The following is a 20,493-nucleotide window of genomic DNA, read 5'->3' as shown; positions in this document are numbered from 1 at the left end:
TTGATAATGATCCAGGTACAAGGAAATAAAAGAGCATGGATTTATCTTACACGACATGAGAATGAGGCTGAAAAAGCTTATTTTCTTGATCCACTCTCTTCTTGGACAAGAACATGCAAGTGAATACAGAAGGTGGTGTACAGAGGAAAAAAGGAGAATGAACTGTACTGTAGAAATGGTAACAGATCAGGGGGTGTCACACCACTCCATCACCCCATACTGTACAGAAAAGACTTCACCCAACAACTTTCTCTTTTTGTCATTTTTAATCTTCTTTTATAATAAAAAGGCAACACACAGATAGGTTACAAAGAACCAACACTACTGAGAAAATGAACGAAAGAGGGAAAGCACTTTCATCCTTCCAAAAAGATATTTTTCTCTATTGTCTTGACAAGCAAATTGTAAGCGATTTTTTCTCCTTGTGTTGAAAAGTTTCTTTAGTTTTGACATTAGAAGAGCAGTGCAGTGAACATGCAAGACGAAGAGTGACTCAAGAGGACCTGGCACTTCACTGGTGTGTGTGTGCCCATCATCTCCTTATGGCCTCGCTGCTCGGCTCCGACACCAAACTTTACAAGGAACAAAAAACACATTTTATATCTCACGAATCTTTATGCATATTTCACAATATACCTTTATTATCATTTCAATAAATACAAAACGACACTGTGATTTAAAAGAAAACAATGAGTATTAAAGAGACACTAAAACGCATTAGACATTAGAAATATCCATCTTAATTTTGGTATGTTCTTTCACTGACATCTTGTCTTAAGGTGGATGAACCAGCACATTATATTCAGAATCAAAATCCACAGCAGAAAAGAAAAAAGGGGACGACAGAATCGGACATGAGAGAGATGTTTTCTTCACTGAAAATGGAATGGCATGATCAAGTGGAGATGCATATGGATATATACACATATATACACATACATAATCACCACCAGAATGTAAAATAACCTGAGATACTCTCTGCACCTCATTTCCAGAACACTGGCCACTGGGTGGATGGTTAAAAATAAGAAAAAAAAAAGGAAAAATGATGATGATGGTGGGATGACGACAACAGTACAACAGCATGGCCTTTAGTTTCCCACCCCCCCTTTAACAATATTTGCAGTACAAAAAAAAGAAGAAGAAGAAAAAAAAAAGTAATCGAACCACAAAAATCCTGAACATTACAATTGAAAACATTGTTTTAAGCAGCGTTTTGGAGTCCGTAAAAGGCATACAAAGAAACAAGCTTCTCTTTAAAAAGGACAACCGATAGAAACCTTGTTGGAAAAGACAAAAAATTGAAAACCGGAGGCTGTGAAGTCAAAAGTGGCAGATGATGAGTGTGTTTTTGTGGCAGTCAGGCAGATAGAAAGTGTTCTGCTTCACACTGGCTGTAGACATGGAGGCAGCAGGACCCACTAGTGAATATACAAGGCCTTTCTCCGACATCGCTCCCACTCAAAGTGACACTGGCACACACACCATTTCTTCTTAAAGTTTCTGACACAAGACCGCGTTGATCATCGTGTTTTTAATAAGTGAGGCACTGACTTTTATATCAACACCTGCTTTAATAGATCACATAATTTAACAGCACTTGGCTGGACCTCAACAGTTCAACGTGTTGCTGTTTTGGATAAAACTGCACCACAGATAAAATAACAAATATATATTAATAAGTGCTCTTAAAAGCAAAATAAACAAAAGAAAAGGTAAAAAAAATGATTGAAACAAAACGCAAAAAGTGTAAACAAATGATGTTGCTCCACTAATATTTTAGCAGGTTTAGGAGTATCATTAATACTAATTATGATAAATACTCCTTTGTGTTTTTTATTCATTAAGGCCTTGGAGGGATAATAAATCTGCTTCTAAATGCTCTGAATAGACCTCGGCATGCAGACAAATCTTTGCTCTTCCTCCATTCTGACTGTTTTATTGTAAGTTTGCAGCTTTACTGAATGAAGAGTGTAAACTCTGCTTAGTAAAATGATGTAGGCAGTAAAACGTCAACACAACAACTTGAAATGTTTGGACACTTTTAAAATAAGGAAAATATCTTCCCTCAGTTTGTTTCTGAACATAAGACAATGTCTACAGTTGCCCAAAACAATGAAGACTTAATATTTTGGACAAAATATTATTCTAGGACAGTAAATTATGACTTAAATAATCCAAGCAGTCACCTACAGTAACACAAAATCATTTTTTTCTACAACGTCCAGCCTCGTATCTGCCCTCACCCCCTCAGGAACCTTGTGTTCCTGCAACCCAGTTTTGTCTCAACTGTGGAAATGGGTGCCTTTTTGTTGCTGTCTGTGAGCAAAGCATTACTCTTTAATATCTCTCTGTACATTAGTATATAATCTTCTCTTTACTTTACAGTACAGAAACTCCTCTTCACATATTCTTCCGGTTCTTCATGTCAGCAGGAGCTATGTTTTTGTGCTTATCACCAAAAATTGCAGTGCAAAAAACAATAATTAATAATGATAATAATAATAATTAATGGTACCTATAAACAAACAATGGATTATAAAACAATTATTTTATGGCACAGTAGCCACTCAATTCACATATAATACAAATAACCAGATAAAACCCAATCGTTTCTGTATGTGTAAATAAAAAGCTCCAACTCAATTAGGTTTGCATAGCAATGCAACAAGTCAAAGAAAATATTTACAGGAAACAAAATTCCCTTTTCTCTCCAAGGGCAGTTGCCAGAAAATCTCATATAGATCTTTTTTTTTTTTTTTTTTTAAAGTTTAAACTTGCCTTTTTGTAACAAAAGAAAATTACAGTAAGGTAGGAGGTGGAAAATATTTTCTTGCGGACAAAAACGTAGTGAGATGTACAGTATGTCTGTGTCTTTACATCACATTTACAGTTCTGTGACACTGCTTTTTCTTTGTAGTTCTCTCTGCTGCACAACTTTTCTCGGAGAACACACTAAGGACAAAGTTCATTGCCTGACAGGCCTGACAGGAGGGCAGACTCCAGTTCACATCCAGGGCAAATCACTCTGTGGAAAGGATGGAAGTAGAAGAATAAGTAGAAAAAAAAAAATACTTAATCAGCACGATTGGACATAATTGTCAGATGGAATGTGCAAATTTTTTTTATTTTATATGTCATACAACAGTCAGTTTTAATACCAAAACACCTCATCACTCACATAACTCTCCCGTGTACTGTCCTTGTCCATTGGTCCCCAGGAAATCAGCGTGCTCCAGGGCGGTCCACTGTTGTGGCTGTCGTGGACCCTCAGTCTTGCGTGGCCCCGTTGAACCCTTTGATGAGGCTGTGCCTGAAGAGCTGTGACCCCCAGGGGATGGGAATGATGGTTTATTATATGGCAGGCATCCATCCTCTAAAAAAACACAGAAACCAAGCTGTAAGCTTGAAAAGTTGACATGTGTCTTGTATTGTTGCAGAGACATATCGAACATCTGATGCAGGGAGACAAAGAGCACTTCTGATGTCGACATCTGCAGAGTGGACGTGCCAATAAGTAATGCCAGTGCGTGCCACAGAGATGACTTTCAGCTTCACACATGGCCTTATGAGGGGGCAAATACAACAACAGAGGGACCACTGGCTGCTATGTCACCTCCTGCTGCAGGGCAGCATAACACTGACCCTCAGCAGTCTCCTTCATTGCGTGAAATCTCATCAAACTGCTTCCCACTGCTGCGCTAATGACTGTAATAGAGCCTGCCCTGACCTCAGTGGATTCTACTGCGCATCAGTCAGCGATCTGACACATGAGGGAATTCACCTGCAGTTTTTTTGTAAAGATGCTGACTACGGCACCTGTCTTTGTCTCACTGTCTCATAGTAACTGTCGGAGAAGTTCCTGGCCCCAAAAAGACTGGGGAGCACAGCATGGAGAGCGCTAACAGTTGTGCACACATGAACGAAGAAACAAACACACTCACACACACACAGATGGAGTGTAGAGTGGCTGTTGTTTGTGTGAGAAAAAAAACAGCCAAAGCGATTAGAGTGCATCTCGGTTGCTGAGGCCTCCTGCCTCACTTGGAGCGGAGCAGGCCCATACTGGCAACAGTTACAGGGGCAATAGGGAGGCTGAGGGAAGGGAGGGGGGCATTCTGGAAACCAGAGCAAGTGGCAGACGGTGCAATCTGTTCATGGGAGCCCAGTCTCAAAGCAGCATGAAAGCTCACTTCAACACAAGAACTCAGAGAAAAATGTCCCACCATCAATGCACAGCAGCAGTTTCACCCCTTTTCTTTTCTTGGAATAAATACTTCCATAAAAAAAAGAAGATATGTTCCACTTCCACTGCAGCCTCCCGGATAGTTTACTTTCTTGGAAAACAAACTGTCCACATGTAAAAACAACTAACTTTTAGCTTAGTACCGCAATACAGAAACAACATGCTTACACTAACATGTTTAACATGTAAAAATTAAAGCAACAAAATTTATAAGCTTGCATTAAAGACAGTTTCTATTTATTTGTACCTGCTTTGTGTCCCCTGCGTCCATCATCAGCTCGATCCATAGAGCCCAGCCTGTCCTGCGCTTGGCGATGATGTTCCAAAGAAGTTCGCATATGTCTGTCAATGGAGCTCTTCATGTCATCCGGCCCACATAAGGGTCCAGACATAGGCGTGCGCTCCAGAGAAGAAGCCTTCCTATCTGCAGGCGGTGCCATGCTGCTTACACTGCGGGCCCCCTGGATGCGACCCCCACCCTGACTGGGGGGAGGCTCAGGGGGAGGAGGTAGGTCTGTGTGGAAGAAAACCCCAAGGTAAATCACATTAATTCAAATTCAAAAAACTTTAATTGTCCCAGAGGGCAATTTAAAACACAATCATAGCAGCAGTACACAAAAAGAGCAGGTGCCAAGTGTCAGTGGCAGGATGCAAAAGAACATAAACAACTAGCAGGTCTTGGTAAGTATATAAATATGCACCTATATATATATATACATACCTGATACATATACAATATATACACACATATACACAAGCACACACACACACAGACGAATATATAAATACTTAAATAAATAGGTGAGTGGTTGCATAAAAACAATTAAGAGAAGCAGATGTTAACAGATGTTTCTTCAAAGAGTATTTTTAGCCACTTCCTCACCGTCTGCACCAGCATCTCTACGGTGGGGCGTTGTGCCCTGACTTCGTGGTTTGCGAGTGGGCCTGGTGGCCCTCTGATGGCCCAGGCTGTGCGTGCCGACTGTGCTGCCATCTGTTGAGAATGGACTGCTGGGACGGGGCCTGTGGGACAAGCCTTTACCTGCAGCAGGGAAATGAGACCGCAAGCCAGATGGTTAATAAAGACATTAAGAAGCCGACACCCACACAGTGGAGTTGAGACTGCCATCAGAAAAGATGTAGGGTGTCAGTCAGGATCTGCAAACCTTTTTGAAAACAAAGCTTTTCATTAAAAGTAAAGGACCCAAGAAAGAAGTTTGCAAAAGCTTGCAGATAAAACAACCATCCAAGAGAGTCAGAGAGAGAATGATGAGTTACAGAGGAGTTAATGTAAAGGATTAGGAGATACCCCGTGGTGTAGCCATATAGAGCAGGTACCATGCACAATCTGTCTGCAGCATCCACAAGCAGCAGAAAGGGCCAGACGTCAATGGCAGGAAAACATCATCCAGTGGATAACAGCAGGATTAAACAGGGCAGAGAGGAACAAATCATCTGCTACTGGTAGTTTTCCAGTCCAGCATAGTGGCTATCTGGTTTTCGCACACCAACCTCTCTTGCTGAGGCTAGTGCCCTCAATGTGGTAGCCTGCCTTGTCTGCAGCAGCCACCAGGGCCTGGGCGAAGCTGTAGTGGGTAAAGATGGAGCCATCAGAAGAACTACCCAGACTGGATCTATGGCTGGAGAAATTACGGTCTTCCTCCGAGGCTGAGCCCCACCCATTCACCATGGACCCTATAGAACACCACAGGTTTCAGCAAAGGTGTGTTTGTGCTTGTGTGTGTATGCTGATATGTGTGTGGATTTCTTTCTAGCCACAGCTAGAAATCCTTTATGGATATATGATCTGACAGTCTGAACACCTGTGCTGTGATTCTACATATAGATAGATGAAGGTGCTGAGTGAACTTATAAAAAAACAGATAATATTAACATCCTACACTTAAATGACTTTGTATTTGCTGCAGGGCATTTCTGTTCATGAAGAAAAGTTCTGTTGTGCATTCATTCTGTTCTGCCCTCTTTCATCTTTTGCAAAACACATACACACACACACACACACACGCACACACACACACGCATATATAAGTTCACACAAACACACACAGGAATGTACACAGAGGAACAGCAAGATTGTCATCAACTGGTTTTGCACTGCTTTTGATAAAGAACAATGAGCGCACCTGTGCAGAGCATCAGAACTGCCTCAGGTGACATCTCACAAAGCCCTGTACTGAATAAAACACCTGGTGGTATGCTGTTCTTAACAAAAACATAGCCACCACTCTCTAAGAAGTTGCAATAACTTTAAGAAAATGATCTGAATCCCTGTTCTATTTACATCACTTCTTGCTGCTACTGAGATTTTGGATAAATATGCCACTATAAAGATGATTTCAACAATACCTGGCCTAAAATTCTAACAAGATGCATATATATCCTCTGACCCTTGACACTGAGCTTGTATGCTTCTGTATTTCTTTGTGCTTTGATTTTCCTACACATAAGAAGCTGGGCCAGCACTTTAAATTAAAAAGTATCAGTCTGCCAATAAAAATATGCCACTTTGGCAGGCAGAAACACAGAGAACAGTCGGCTAATGTGACAGCTTTCAGTGGGACTGGTTTGGCAGACTTCGCTTATGTGGCATGAACCCAAGAGCTCAGCTCACATACTCTCTCCCTCACACAGTGATGTGATTGAACAGACTGGTGTAAGAGAGAAGAGGTGTGAGGGTAAAGGTTGTTGAGACAGTGAGAGACACAATAGTTAGCAGCAGGATCTATTATAAAGTCAGTATGATACAAAAGGTGATGCAATTCTGTTCAGAGCTGCTGCAGCTTGATATTCAAATGGATTCTGTGGTTGTACTTCACTTTGAAATCGTATCTTACATATTTAAAATTGGACAGTAAAATTATGGCTGTTCATCTATCCAGACACACTTGGAAATCCCCCTCAAAGTTTTCCAATTTCCCCATCTGGGAGTCTCCTGCTCTCAAGGAGATGGCTACTAAGTCACTGGATGTGACTTCAGGGAATTGCACCTTTAACAGCAGAAGTTGCAACAGCTTTCCACTCCTATTGCAGGGGAATTCTCTCGACTAAGAAGACTTCTATAAAATATACACTTGCATGGGGTTGTGTATCCACTTACACAACCCATTTTTACAGCTCTAGCTGAAATTTGAGGCAGTAACTACTTTGAGCCCTCCATCTTTCCTTGCTATTTTCTTTGAAATTCCTTTTTTAAGAGTTTTTCTCTAAGAAAGAAAGACAGCAATTCCACTGGGTCCAATCCTCCCACAAAGAATAGAGAAGATAATGAAGTATAGGCAGTGCAAGCCAGAGCGCTGAAGCTTCCAAGTCCTCCGGCTCAGCGAAGGAATACTGCCTCAGCAAATCACATCACAGAATGACTTTTTAGCTGCACTAACCACCACTTTGTACAGCACAACCTAGAGCACCTCTATTCTTTGAAACATCGGTCCAATCAAACACTGATCATTCTAATATAGATTGATAAAAATTCAATCTAGTTTTCTTTTTGCCCTTGAAATGATTCTCTACTAGGGCTGCAGACCAAAGTTTGCCTTACACGTCTGTCATTTTATGATATTTTAAACCCAAGCAATGGGCCAAATCGCGTTCTCTAAAAGACATAAGCTGAAACCTCAGCTCTGTGCACTGACAGAGCAAGACCAGTAAACATTAAATGGTTGGAGGGGCAGTAAAACCAAGGCTTGGTCGCTCCTGCCACTAAAACTGATTTACAATGACTGCAACCATAATCTGCATGTCGTTAAGGGGGAAAAATCATTCCCCCCTGACGAACAGGCGTCTCTACCTGTCGTCAGGAAACGTGACCCTGTTCCTCGCAAACCAAAGCTTCACAGGAGAGTAATCGCCAACAGCAGGCGCAACGCTTTAACATCTCTACATTACACCACCTATACAAAGCTGAGTAATACCAAGTAATACCTTTATCTTTCTGGCTCAAACAAGAAATGTCTCTGCAATACCCATCTCAACCAGAGGACTTAAATCGATCAGCTAAAAATATGTTGTATTAGCTCGGAGCATGGAATAACACATTGAAAAGTCTGTGTAGGCAATCTGCTGGTGAAAAATGGCCCCTAAGGAGGAAGATTTTTTTTCTTCTGAGGTATCAGTAAAAATGTTTGATTTACTTGCCTTTGGTGTAACATTATAAAAACAGACCTTTTACCATTTTATTAAAACAAAGACCATCAAAATCCATCAAACAACACCTGACAGGACTCCTGCTCTATTTGAATAGCCTCAAAATGGTGGCCACAATAAATCTCAACAGTTTCCCCTATCTTTCCTCTCTTCCTCCTGCTATCCCTGGAGCTGGGAGCGTGTCTGTGCTGTCAAACGATGGGTGAGAAGCAGACTTGCATGGAGATAAAAAGAAATAGTGCTGTCTTCGTAGCAATCCAGTGGAGGAGAGATGCTGTAGATTAGGGCACAGTTGCTGCTTTATATTCCTCTAAATATATCAGTAGTAGCATGTGTCAGTGCTAGCAAAGCCACTGTTCCATCATTCCATGGAAAACTACTGTTTAGGGCTGGTGCTGACAGGGAAGACCAAGCAGCAGCACTCACTCCACTTATTCTCATGCTTTCTCTTAGCTGGATCAGCTCTTCCTGTACTGTTTTCACCTTAAGTGCAACAATATGGAATTATTTTTTGTTTTTTATGTTATACACACTGCTGCAAAGGAACGCTTCCGCATCAAATGTTAGACATTTCTCAGAAATGACTCTTCAGATTGCTGATATATATTGACACCTGGTACGTATAAGAGCAGCAGTCTAAAAATCCAGCTTTGCTGCCACAATGTCACGTCCTTCATATGTTCCCCCTCCTCCCCAACAGACGGCCGTAAAAGTTTTCAGTGAGTTGTAAAAATGGAAATGGTGCCTCTGGTCTGGAATGGAATATGCTGCACGTGAAATTTATTTTAAATCTCCTTGGGAAGATACGGGTGGCATTGGGTCTGGAGCTGTGTGCCAGTGAAATCACAGTAATTCTCCCCTTCTCGCCTTGCCACTCTCTCATCTTAATTTCCCTCTCACTTTGCTGTTTAAAATTCATGGACTTTCTTATCGCTCTTTTTTAGAAATGATAAATATAATTCCCCAGAGTTGCCAAAAGTGCTTAAAAACTTGACTGAGGGACACTCGGTAAGCAAATTCATGATTACAAAAAATATTATCACACAGGAACATGAACATCGTGTTTAACAATCCATTCAATGTAAAACAGAAGCAACAACTGAGTGACATGAGCATATTTTATCCATCTATAGTGATAAGAATGAAAATAAAATATTAACTAATTAGATCCCCAGTAACCAAGAGTTTAGAATCCAATCACTTTACCTGTTAAAGAGCTGTCTAGGTTGTCCATGCTAGACCCTGGTGTGTGCTCAATACCGCGGGGATGCCTGGCTCCATAGCCCTCATCCTCCTCTTCATCCTCCTCCTCCTCATCATCATCAGGCAGGTCAGTCTCCAGGTCGGAAACCATTGTGCTCGACACGTAGCCCACTGGAGGAGCTGGAGCCTGGGGAGGAAGAGAGCCTCCGTGCATGTGCCTGGTAAGAAAAATATCAGGGGAATTGGGGCTCAGAGGTGAATATAGAGCAGATTAAAGGGACAACTCAGAAATTTCTATGGCACAGAACGGTGTGAGAACTAAATAAATGCTGAAATATACAGCTAATTTTTATGACCTCAGTCACATGAATGGCTGAGTACATTTAGGAAATTCCTCTTAATCTAAAGTGCTACTCGCATGCTAACACAATAAACTGCTAATTGTTGCAGCAAATGGTACAAAAGACACGCTCTCCAGGCCTGTCGACACATGGCTGTCACCTCAGCAGCAGTATGACGGCTGCGTTTGTTAGAGGATTGCAAAGTCTTTGACGCATTTTGCAGTGGGAATTGGTTGTAATTACTGGCCCTCTGGTGTTGTCAGAGATGCTCTCTAACCAACATAGTCATTACTGGATAACATGACATCTCCTTCCTGACAAGTCGTCCTTGCACCCCCTCCACCCCCACAAACCACTTCACTATTATGAATGAATGCCAGTCTCTCATTCTCTCTGTGTTGCTGACAGAATGAAGCATGGCCTTCATCTGACTTGCATGAGCACAACAACAATGGAATGTGGAATGCATGGGTGTAAGGGGGGAGTAAACTACCACGGGCAAGAAATTGCATCTCAGAGTGAACAAAATACAGTAGTTGACTTAGTGGTAGCAAGGGCCTATTAAAATGCAATGATAAATGGGTGTATCTGCACTACACACACAGATAAAGTGAAGAATACCACAGGACCAAAATACATTGTGAGAACAATAAACAGGAAGAGAGTATACAGTGGGCATGACAATGCATATATCATCAACTATAAGAATGTATATGTCTAGATAGACAGAGGTAAATTTACCATGTCTGTTTTGCTATGTCCAGTTGGTATGCCCTGGTCAGCTCATCCAAATGGGCCTGGAGCATTGGTTGCATCTCATCCCGAGGAGATGGGGTAAGAGTGGCTGTGGACTGCTGTCCGAAGGACACAGCAGCGGGGGAAGAGGCCACCCCTCGGATGGGTGGTGTTGGAACCCGTTCCTCCTCTTCCTCTAGCTCATCTTCCATGCCCTGGTGAAGGTATGTCTGCACAGGCATGGGTGGGCCCCAGCTGCCACTCTCATACCTGAGGTAGGAGTGTAAGTTTAATTCAAAGGTTAATTTATTACATTAATTGTCTGATTGTAGATACAGTGTCTACAAATGCACTGCCCATCCAAAAACGAGTAATTACCTGGATTTAACTAAGTAATAGGTGAGAGTTGCCAACTGGAAAATTACTACATGGATAATTATGTTTCAGGTAGCAACAAGTTATTGAATTCTAAATAATGAAGTGAGTGGCTCTTGTAGTAATTCTTGTTTCTTAAACAACCATATGAGAAGACACATCCTGTGGACGTGGAAAAGATGCAAATCTGTTTCAGCAGGGTCAAATTAATGGCATGCAAAGAAAACGGAGGATCTCATGGCTAAGTTTGATAGTAAAAGTAAGAACAGTTTTACATGCACAATGTGAAGAAAACTCAAGGGATTGGGACTGAACAGCTGTGCAGCCACAAGGAAACCACTTATAGGTTAGGCTAACCTGGAAAAAGACTGGACCCTAGCGCAATGGAAAAAGTTATGTGGTCTGATAAATCCAGATTTACCCTGTTCCAGAGTGATGGCAGAATCAGGGTAAGAAGGGAGGCAGATGAAGTGATGAGGCCATTATGCCTAGCGCCTACTATACAAGCAAGTTAGTGATATGATCTGAGGTTGTTGTAGTTTGTCAGGTCTAGTAGGCTCAGCAATGTCATGTGTCCAAAGAATATGATCACTTGACTACCTGAATGAATATACTAAATGAGCATGTTTTTCCATCAAAAGATTATTTTCCTCCCTGTTGACACAGACATATTCCAAGATGACAATACCAGGATCAAATTGTGAAAGAGTGGTTTAGGGAACATGAGACATCATTTTCACACATGGATTGGCCACCACAGAGTCCAGACCTGAACCCCATTTAAAATCTTTAGATGTGCTGAAGAAGACTTTGTGTTGCATTTCGACTCTCCCATCACCACTACAAGATCTTGGAGAAAAATGTAACTCTGGATGAGAATAATTATTGTGATTGCAAAAGCTTAATAAACAATGCCACAGCGAATACATGCTGTATTCAAAGCTAAAGGTGGTTCAATGAAATATTAGTGTGACATTTTTTTGGATGGGAAATATATATATATATATGAATACTGAAAGAGAACATCCTCTTTACAAATATGGAGCTTTGTGACCTTGTCTAACTTCCATAAGAATTTGTTATATGACAGTACAGAGTAAAATTACAGTGCTTGTCAGGCTCCACTTCCTCATAGCTGTGCTTATACATGCTGAAATAATACTAGCTATAAAGAAAATGTTCATTAAAGAAATTTGTCGGTGCACACTCCATAGGACATAACTGTTTTAATCTCCCGCCATTAAGAGCAGCCTCAGATTTATAGTGCAACAGACTCTTCATTTGCCAGATAGCCTATTAAAACAGATGACTCTCCCAGATTGGAAATGGGACTGAGAGGACACAGTACCTAGTGGACCAAAGAGAGAGACACTCACAATCATTTAAAAAGCTTGTTTGTTCATACTTAAAGTATAATGTGTTTGAGTTTTTATAAGTTTCACAAAGCTTTTAATGAAATGCTAAACAAGAACAGATGATAACTGAATCTCTCTCTCTCTCTGTCATTTTTAATCTTTATGTCATGAACTTAGGATTCAGTAAACGGATTAATCTAAAGCCATCTTTATGTCTACATGCAGCAGGAACAAGAGGCGGCACAAACAAATTTCTTATAGTCAAGAAATCAACCCACTGATTGAAGACAAGAGCTGCAGAGTTTTTCATCTGCACTCATCTGTATGCAAGTTCCCATGTGAGAGCTCATGTAAGTAAGCCTGAGCCTGTGGAGATTTTATACACACTGATCCCTCACTTCTCTGCAGATGTACAGTAGTACAGTGATCTGCACCAGAGAAAGCAAAACTGAATCTTGTTTTTACAGGAGAAATGTACAATGTTGTGCATGTCAGGAAGCAGACATCAGTTTCAGTCTGTGATGTGAAGTCCATAGATATTACAGCCGTAATGCACTGCACCAATCACAATCAATTTATTTCCCAAGAATAATACAGATTAAAAGGGGAAATATATATAAAGAATATAATCAGAAATTATTAATCTAATAAAAATTACTTTCTGTATTTAAGCTATCCCTTGACTTTTAGCTGCACACAAAGCCTGTAAAATGACTTTTAATAAAACAAACAATAACACACAATTTGCATTTGACCAATTAAGTAACTGCTGAACAGAAGCTTTAAACAGCAGAAAAATTTGCTTTAAAAGAAAAGGTTCATCAAACAGCATTAGGATGATTGACCTATAAAAGCAAACAAGGAAAATAATGGATAAAAATCTAGCTTTCATATCCTTTGACTTTTAATGACTCAATTTATGATCTGCAGCATTTCATCTGTTAGTTTTTGGAAATTATACATACAAAGCATACATACCCTCCTCCTTCATGGTGCTCATTGGGATAAAGGTCCATCTCAGTGCCAGGCAGAGGGTGAACTGGGGGAGGAGGCAGGGGAACATTGGCCCAGTTGGACCCGTTGGCTTTAGTAGGTTTAGAGCCACTCTTAGTTTTCTTCTTCTTTCCTCCCTTTCCAGCTACAGAAGGAGATTATTTGTTTAAGAGACACAGTTACTGATAATTAGATTGTATAAGAAAATCAATTAAAATCTAATATACTGGGGGGTAGCATTGCAAATTACAGTAGCTGCTTTTGCCATGTGACAAATGTGTATTCTAAAGAAACTCAATTTGGTGCAAATATGCTGCTTAGATTACATATCCATTTACACTCAGTTTCAGCATGCTATTGGAAAGTCATACACAATTTCAAACACAAGATTTCAATGGGCTCTTGCTTGTCACTGCCTACATAGAAAATCTCAAGGTTGCTTGGTGAAAAGCATGCCTCCATTGATTGATTGGCTGAAAAACCTCCAATCGTCATAGAAACCGAAGAGAATGGCACTAAATGCAGCTGAAGCAGACCTTTGCACACCACCCATCCCTCAGTGTCCCCTTTCACACTAGGCTTTGGGTTCCACAATGAAATATCTCACTTCACAGCATCATTATAATGAATGGCTTGTGTAGTGTCAGTGTGTCCCTAATGGAATTCACTGAGAGTCTATTACTACTTTCATTTCTTTTATTACACCGGAGAGCCACTAACCCCATCCATTTCCACTCATAACCCTCCAACAATAGATTCTCCTCTGTCACATCTATCTTTATAAATCTGCCAGCCAGGTCAATACTAAGTTTTATATGATTTGGTCACTGTGGAAGAAATATATATATTTTTTCCTTTAAAAGACATTGACTTCAATCTTAAATTTAGTTTCAAGTTCAGGTACATAATGTCTAAACAAATGCCTGAAGACTAAACCATGCTGCCCACCTCAATGGCATTCAACATACTGCATGTAGCCTAAAGTTCTGGTTGTGTTCTTTTTTTTTTTTTACATTTGGGAAGTGTTTATCAGAAGAAAAAAACAAACAAACAAACAAACAAAACAAAACTAAAAAGCTCAAACAAAACCAAACAACTTCTCACACCATGAAAAATGGCTTGTGGTATCTTTTATCAGTAAATGAGAATCTATAAATAGGTATAGTCCTGCCCACATATCCACCAGCCAAAAACACCAGTTCAAATAGCTTCTCTTTGTGTCAACAGTTTGCTATGTTTTGTCTTATGTTTATGGTTTTGTCTGACTTTGCCTTTCTGAGACTTTCAATGCTGCTCTGCACCTCAGCTGTAGCACTGATTAATTGTACTCATGATAATAATAATAATAATAATAATAATAATAATAATAATAAATCTTTATTTGTATAGCACTTTTAAAAAACCAGGTTCACAAAGTGCTGCACACAGCAAAGTAAGGTAATAAAATCAACAATGAAAAGATACATGCACGAGTACATTTTGAAAATAAATAAAGTAAATAAAAATGTTATAAAAAAAAGCCAGTAGATAAAAGTGTGGTTTAAGAAGTGACTTAAAAGATGATACTGATGGTGCCAGCCTTATCTCCTCAGGCAGGTCGTTCCAGAGTCGAGGGGCTCGGACTGAAACGAGCCAGACCTAAACGAGCTTTAAAAGTAATCAGTAAAACTTTAAAATCAATTCTAAAATGTACAGGGAGCCAGTGCAGCGAGGCTAAAACAGCTGTAATATGTTGTCTTCTGCTAAAACCAGTGAGAAGCCTAGCTGCTACGTTTTGAACAAGTTGGAGGCGAGAGAGGGATTTATTGTCAAGACCGGAGAGGAGGGAGTTGCAGTAGTCGAGTCTGGAGAAAATGAGTGCATTGATAACTTTTTCTAAATCGGGCCGGGAGAGGGCAGGTTTGATTTTACTGATGGTGTGGAGGCAAAGGAAACAGGACTGGGTGACTTTTTTGATGTGAAGATGAAAATTAAGATTGGAATCTAATATGACACCTAGGTTTCTGGAAGAGGGGGTGGTGTTAGAAGAGAGAGAACCGAGACTGTCTTCAGTATGGGCGGTGGAGTGAGGAGGGTTGATTAAGATCATTTCAGATTTAGAACTGTTGAGTTGTAAAAAGTTTTGTGCCATCCAACTTTTCACATCATTGAAACACTCTAACACAGCAGCTAGGCCTCCAGTGTCCCTTTGTCTCAGCGGGAGGTATATCTGTGTGTCGTCTGCATAACAGTGGAAGGACACGTTATGGCTGGCTATAACGTGTCCTAGGGGGAGCATATAAATAGAAAACAAAATGGGACCTAGAATAGAACCTTGTGGTACACCACAGGCAATGGGGGCAGGGGAGGACGTAAAATGACCTATGGTGAACGCAAAGGTTCTATCTAAAAGATAAGAGTAAAACCATTCAAGTGAAGTGTCTTTGCAATGTAACACAAAAAATTTCCTATGGGCATGTTTAAAAGGTAAAGTTTTATTCAAGTGTTTCTTAAAATAGATTTGCAGCTTCCTTCTATTAGCACTTGTTGACAAAAACTACAGCCCTATGCTGCTGGAGCTTCTTTGTGTTTCAGTGGGCAGCACATCAACATCCACAGAATAAAATCATGCTACAGCTTGTTGTACTTTGAACATTGATGCTGTACAGAACAACACAATGAAAAGTTTGAATTGGACGGCATACATTTTACGCTCCCCTGAGCATTGTGTATATTACCAGTAGATGTGACATAATTTCTGCATTATTCAAACAATTCAAAGGACTCAGTGTGTTCTGAGTGCATGCTATATACTTGCAGGGTTAACATCAAGTTTTAAAATCTACATTTTAATGTTTAGTGGATGGATTTTTCTTCAACATCTTTTAGGGTGGTTGCATATTGGAAATGATCTCTATGTTGGGTAAGTTATGTTGTGTCGCATAACAAATTATTTAGCAATAAGTTAGATTTTTGATTGAAACTTGTTATAGTAATTTGTGCATATGAAGGGGTGCCATGGAGATCAAAAATTCTTTTACAGAAATAATGAAAGGTGCATTTCTATTGATTTTGAATAAAACCAGAGAGCAGAGAAATAAACAGAGTTCAGCTTGTCTCAAATCCCAAAAGTTTCTCAGAGCAATGCTGTTAAAGTTTTCATTTCAAGAATAACTAAACAACTTCAAGAATGAACATGGTGCATAAGAGAAAGTGCTGGTATGAGGGGATAAAAGTGGTGCCAGAATAAGATTAATAATGAAAGGAAGTAATAAAAGAAACAACTGTAAGCCCAAGGCAGGTAGGACCATAGTATGAGTATGGTCTGAAAGTAATTGGGTTTCCTAATCGCGCCTCTGGGCGACGCTTGACTTTTACCAATAAATGGTGAGCTGACGTGATTGTTCCATCATCCTCAGTCCCTCAACACAAGACCAGCCATCAATATTGTAAATGAACCTCTTCCAGGGAAGGATGCTCTGGCAATGAAACTGCAACAGCTCAACCCAAATATGAAAAATACATAGAGAAGCAGTGGCCAGGAGCTATGCAGGAATTACACAGCGAACTCATGTACTTTGACAAAACTGGGCTTTTCTTCAAAGGGGAGCTGATGCTAAACATAGATTTAGCTTTGGGTATTTATACCCTGGGTTTGGGCGCTCCCAGCCTATAACTGCAGGGGTGCACAGCCTTGAGCTTGTTTTGTTTTCACTGGGAGCCTCAGTGCCGAGCGGGAAAGCCGCAGAGCAGAGACTCAAGGAGGATTACATAGCCAGATATAAGTTATGAATGTAGAATTTTAAACTCAAAGACATGTATGTATTTGGGTGAATAAAATACAATGTTACATTATGAGGTGGGATGCAACACACACGGGGAGTGCAGGAGAACATTGGGTCGCAAACAATCATGGACCTGACATAATCATGGACATTGTAGCTTCAGAGGCAGGTTTGCTGTGAATTTAGGGGAGTCTTCAGGGTCTCTAACTGCTACAGAAAACACCAGTTACCTTTCCCCCCATACACTAAGAAAGGTTTTAATGAGCTGCTTCATGTCCCTAGTGGAGATCCACGCTGTCATGAAAGCTGCTCTATTTCTGTTCCTTTTCATCCTGCTCTCCTCCTTCAGACCTCACATTCATTATTCCTTCCATCTCCTCAGAGGGAGAGCAGCGCACTATAACTTCCACTCCCCCCTCCTTCAAATGCTGACTTTACTTTGGTTGAAGTCTGTATCAAAGCTTAGCTTGTGCTGATTCAAATTCTCATCACTGTTTCTCCATGCAGTATATCTTCTGTTAATTAATTCTGCAGATAGCATCATCACTTTAAATGTATAACTATGTCAGTATACTGTATTAAGTATTTTACTTTATATACAGAAAAAAGTCAAGTTATGATTAGCTTCATTTTAACAAGAGCTAATTGGCCAAGCAACTGTTTAGTACTGAGTAACTATATGATTTATATTCTTTAACAGCACTTACTTGAATTAGTTGCACATTTGGGATATCTATATATTTGCTTTTATTCCTGGTAACTAGACAATAATATTGTCTGCTATCAGCTGAACAAGGGTAAAGACTAAAAATGCAAAAAAAAAAAAAAAAAAAAAAACAGGCTGTAGTTTTACAAATGGATCTGTGGATTGGTTTATTATTGATCTTCTCATCTAAATCTTGACATGACTGTCAGTAGTCATATATTCCCCCAAAATGCCACCCTATTCCCTCAAAAGATATTCTTTGATACCCCTATTATTTAAGTGAAAATGTACCTTTTTAAGAAAAGGAAAAAAAAAAAAAAACCTGTGGAATTATAATGCAGCCTGTGCAGAGCCTGAGTAACCTGCATGTCTATAGGAAGGATCTGCCTGTAAGGCATGGCCACTTCCCATCCTTCTCTCCAGCCCACTGTGTGCCAGTGCATTGAATTAGAGACCAGTTAAGGCAGTGGCTTGTAACTAGATAAAAGAGGAGAGTGGAAGGGAGGAAGGCAGAGGGCTGCCTTGGTGTCCTATAAATGACATTGTAATTCTCTGAACATGGGTTTTAGTGTAGTCGGCCACCATTAAGGGATGAGGGAAAAGGGAGGTATTTTTGCCACTTTACCCAGTCAAGCATCTCTAATGGTGTCTGTGTATGTGTGTGTATAGTCTACACTGTCTGAAAGTCTCCCTCTCCCTCTGCCCCTGCTCCTGTCTGCTCACTCACATAGAGAGAGACAAAGCCATCACAAGGATCTGCAGTGGTGGCAGAAACCCAGCCTTCACACTTACAGCCATATTCTGTCAGGAGAATGTGCTACCATTTCTCTATGCTCCGGTAGGCTGTCAGCTGCTATCTAATATCACAGCTTTGCAACATACAGGAGAAACAGATGTACAAATAACCCAGACAGCTGGAAAAAATAACAATTATTTGCAGTGTAGACATAAAGTATAATCAGCTGGAAGCAAGGGGCAACTGAGTGAGCAAAGCATCTCAAGTGAGGGAGAGGGCAAGAATGTCTTGGACGCCAAGTCTGAGCATGCAAATAACAGATCAATAAAGTAATTAAGACATTAGTCAATCATAAAGTTGGGTTGGGGAGCAGAGTGTCCCAGACTGCTTTATTCTCTGCTGCGTAAACCAACCTGAGAGACTGCCGCTTCGCTCTGAGCTGTTGTGAGAGCTGGTGGTGCTGAAATCTTGTGATTGGTTGTGTGGTATTCTATTAGACAATCCTTCGGCCAATCGGTAGTCAGGAATGAAAAGGAGGGCTACAGTGGAGGTTAAAGGGCAAAAATCACAGTGGCATCAGGTGATTGGCAGTTAGCACAAGCACATGCAGACATGCAGTTAGAGCATCAAGCAAGCAGGATAAATTCAGGGTTCATACACTCAACAAGCTGCACTTATCTCCCATTTCATTCAGTGTCTGATACATTAAAGGAATAAGTCTGATTTTGTTGATGATAAATAAAGGTTTCCTCTAAAAATGGAATGGGATCAGTGAGCCAGTAGGCACTGAGTTTATTTCAATATATGCCCCCCCCCCCCACCACCATTTTCAGAGTTATAATCACATTTGTTCATACGTTTTTAAAGATTCATGCAAAAGGGAAGCAAGTAAAAACTATAATTAATCTCTTTTAGAATGCTGGAAAATTAGATCATAAATATGTATTAGAATAGAGGCGTAAAATATGAAACTTCAGTCGACTTTAGAAAGATCCTGCCTCAAATCTATGGTGATTAATTTGGATTATTTTCCTCAACATCAGTAAGGATAAAATGGATTGACAATTAGTTTAAAAACGAAGGGAAGGATGGAATCACCCTAAATCTCAGCAGGAAATGGATGGATGACTTAACACTACAACCCCTTTATGAAATGTTTATCCAACCTTAAAAAACAACCAAGATGATTGCTGGTAGAAAATCTATCCTATTCAGGACAGCTGTGTCTCACCAGTAAGACTTCAGGTGGAAAAGTTTAAACACAGGCAAGTTGTCTTGTTAAGACTACAACCTTGTCATCCAATATGAATAATCACAAAAATAAAAAGCTCTGGGGTTAATGTTATATGGTAGTTAATCTTTAAAAAAGCTGCTGAACCTCCTGTTATAACCGTGCACTCTCTCAGTGTGACTTACTGTTGTTGCAGGAGTTTTTGTCAGGCAGGGAGTATCCCAGGTTGGCCATTTCCTGCTTTGCCTGGAGCGAGGCCTTCCACTGGGCCTCAGGCAGGTCTACAGCCAGCTCATGGATGCTGTTGGAGTGGAGAATCTGAGTGGTGGCGTATGGAGTAGCCTGGGATGTTTGACCAGGGCTGTTGTAGTTAGTTTTGGTGGTGAAGTCGATGCTGCTGTAGATGGCTCCATCGGAGAGCATCGTGCCAGTCTTATCCCCCTGTCCAGTGGGAAGATCTAGAAAAAAAAGGGAACGGAATGTATTAGAAAGTGTCCCTCTCCCATGTAACCCTCAAGAACTGACAGAAAAACTTGTGTTTTTATATTAGAGTACATGTTGATAGGATCTTTCAGTGTTGCACTTTACACAAGTCTTACTGAGATGCTCTTTTTATGCCCAATTATAAATTTGAGCCATATCTA

General features: G+C 40.4%; 1 protein-coding gene across 12 annotated transcripts in view; it reads right to left on the bottom strand.

Annotated features, from left to right (window-relative positions):
- Positions 1–20,493, bottom strand: part of robo2 (roundabout, axon guidance receptor, homolog 2 (Drosophila)) — a 259,653-nt gene continuing 239,160 nt past the window's right edge. For 7 of the 12 annotated variants that reach the window (XM_041995030.1, XM_041995032.1, XM_041995033.1 and 4 more), the window contains 10 exons: positions 20,035–20,307; positions 19,032–19,157; positions 13,398–13,557; positions 10,696–10,959; positions 9,617–9,831; positions 5,759–5,941; positions 5,130–5,288; positions 4,494–4,760; positions 3,175–3,376; positions 1–3,028 (listed from right to left, as the gene is read on the bottom strand). In XM_041995030.1, the coding sequence (XP_041850964.1) occupies position 3,028; positions 3,175–3,376; positions 4,494–4,760; positions 5,130–5,288; positions 5,759–5,941; positions 9,617–9,831; positions 10,696–10,959; positions 13,398–13,557; positions 19,032–19,157; positions 20,035–20,307 (1,850 nt within the window). In that variant the 3' untranslated portion in view covers positions 1–3,027. The remainder of the gene's footprint in view (positions 3,029–3,174; positions 3,377–4,493; positions 4,761–5,129; positions 5,289–5,758; positions 5,942–9,616; positions 9,832–10,695; positions 10,960–13,397; positions 13,558–19,031; positions 19,158–20,034; positions 20,308–20,493) is intronic. The other 5 variants (XM_041995036.1, XM_041995037.1, XM_041995038.1 and 2 more) reach the window with 3 other exon arrangements.

This window comes from Melanotaenia boesemani, chromosome 9 (genome assembly GCF_017639745.1).
Source record: "Melanotaenia boesemani isolate fMelBoe1 chromosome 9, fMelBoe1.pri, whole genome shotgun sequence".
Taxonomy (NCBI): domain Eukaryota; kingdom Metazoa; phylum Chordata; class Actinopteri; order Atheriniformes; family Melanotaeniidae; genus Melanotaenia; species Melanotaenia boesemani.
Note: the sequence above shows the minus strand (reverse complement) of the source record. Positions and strands in the feature narration are given on the sequence as shown.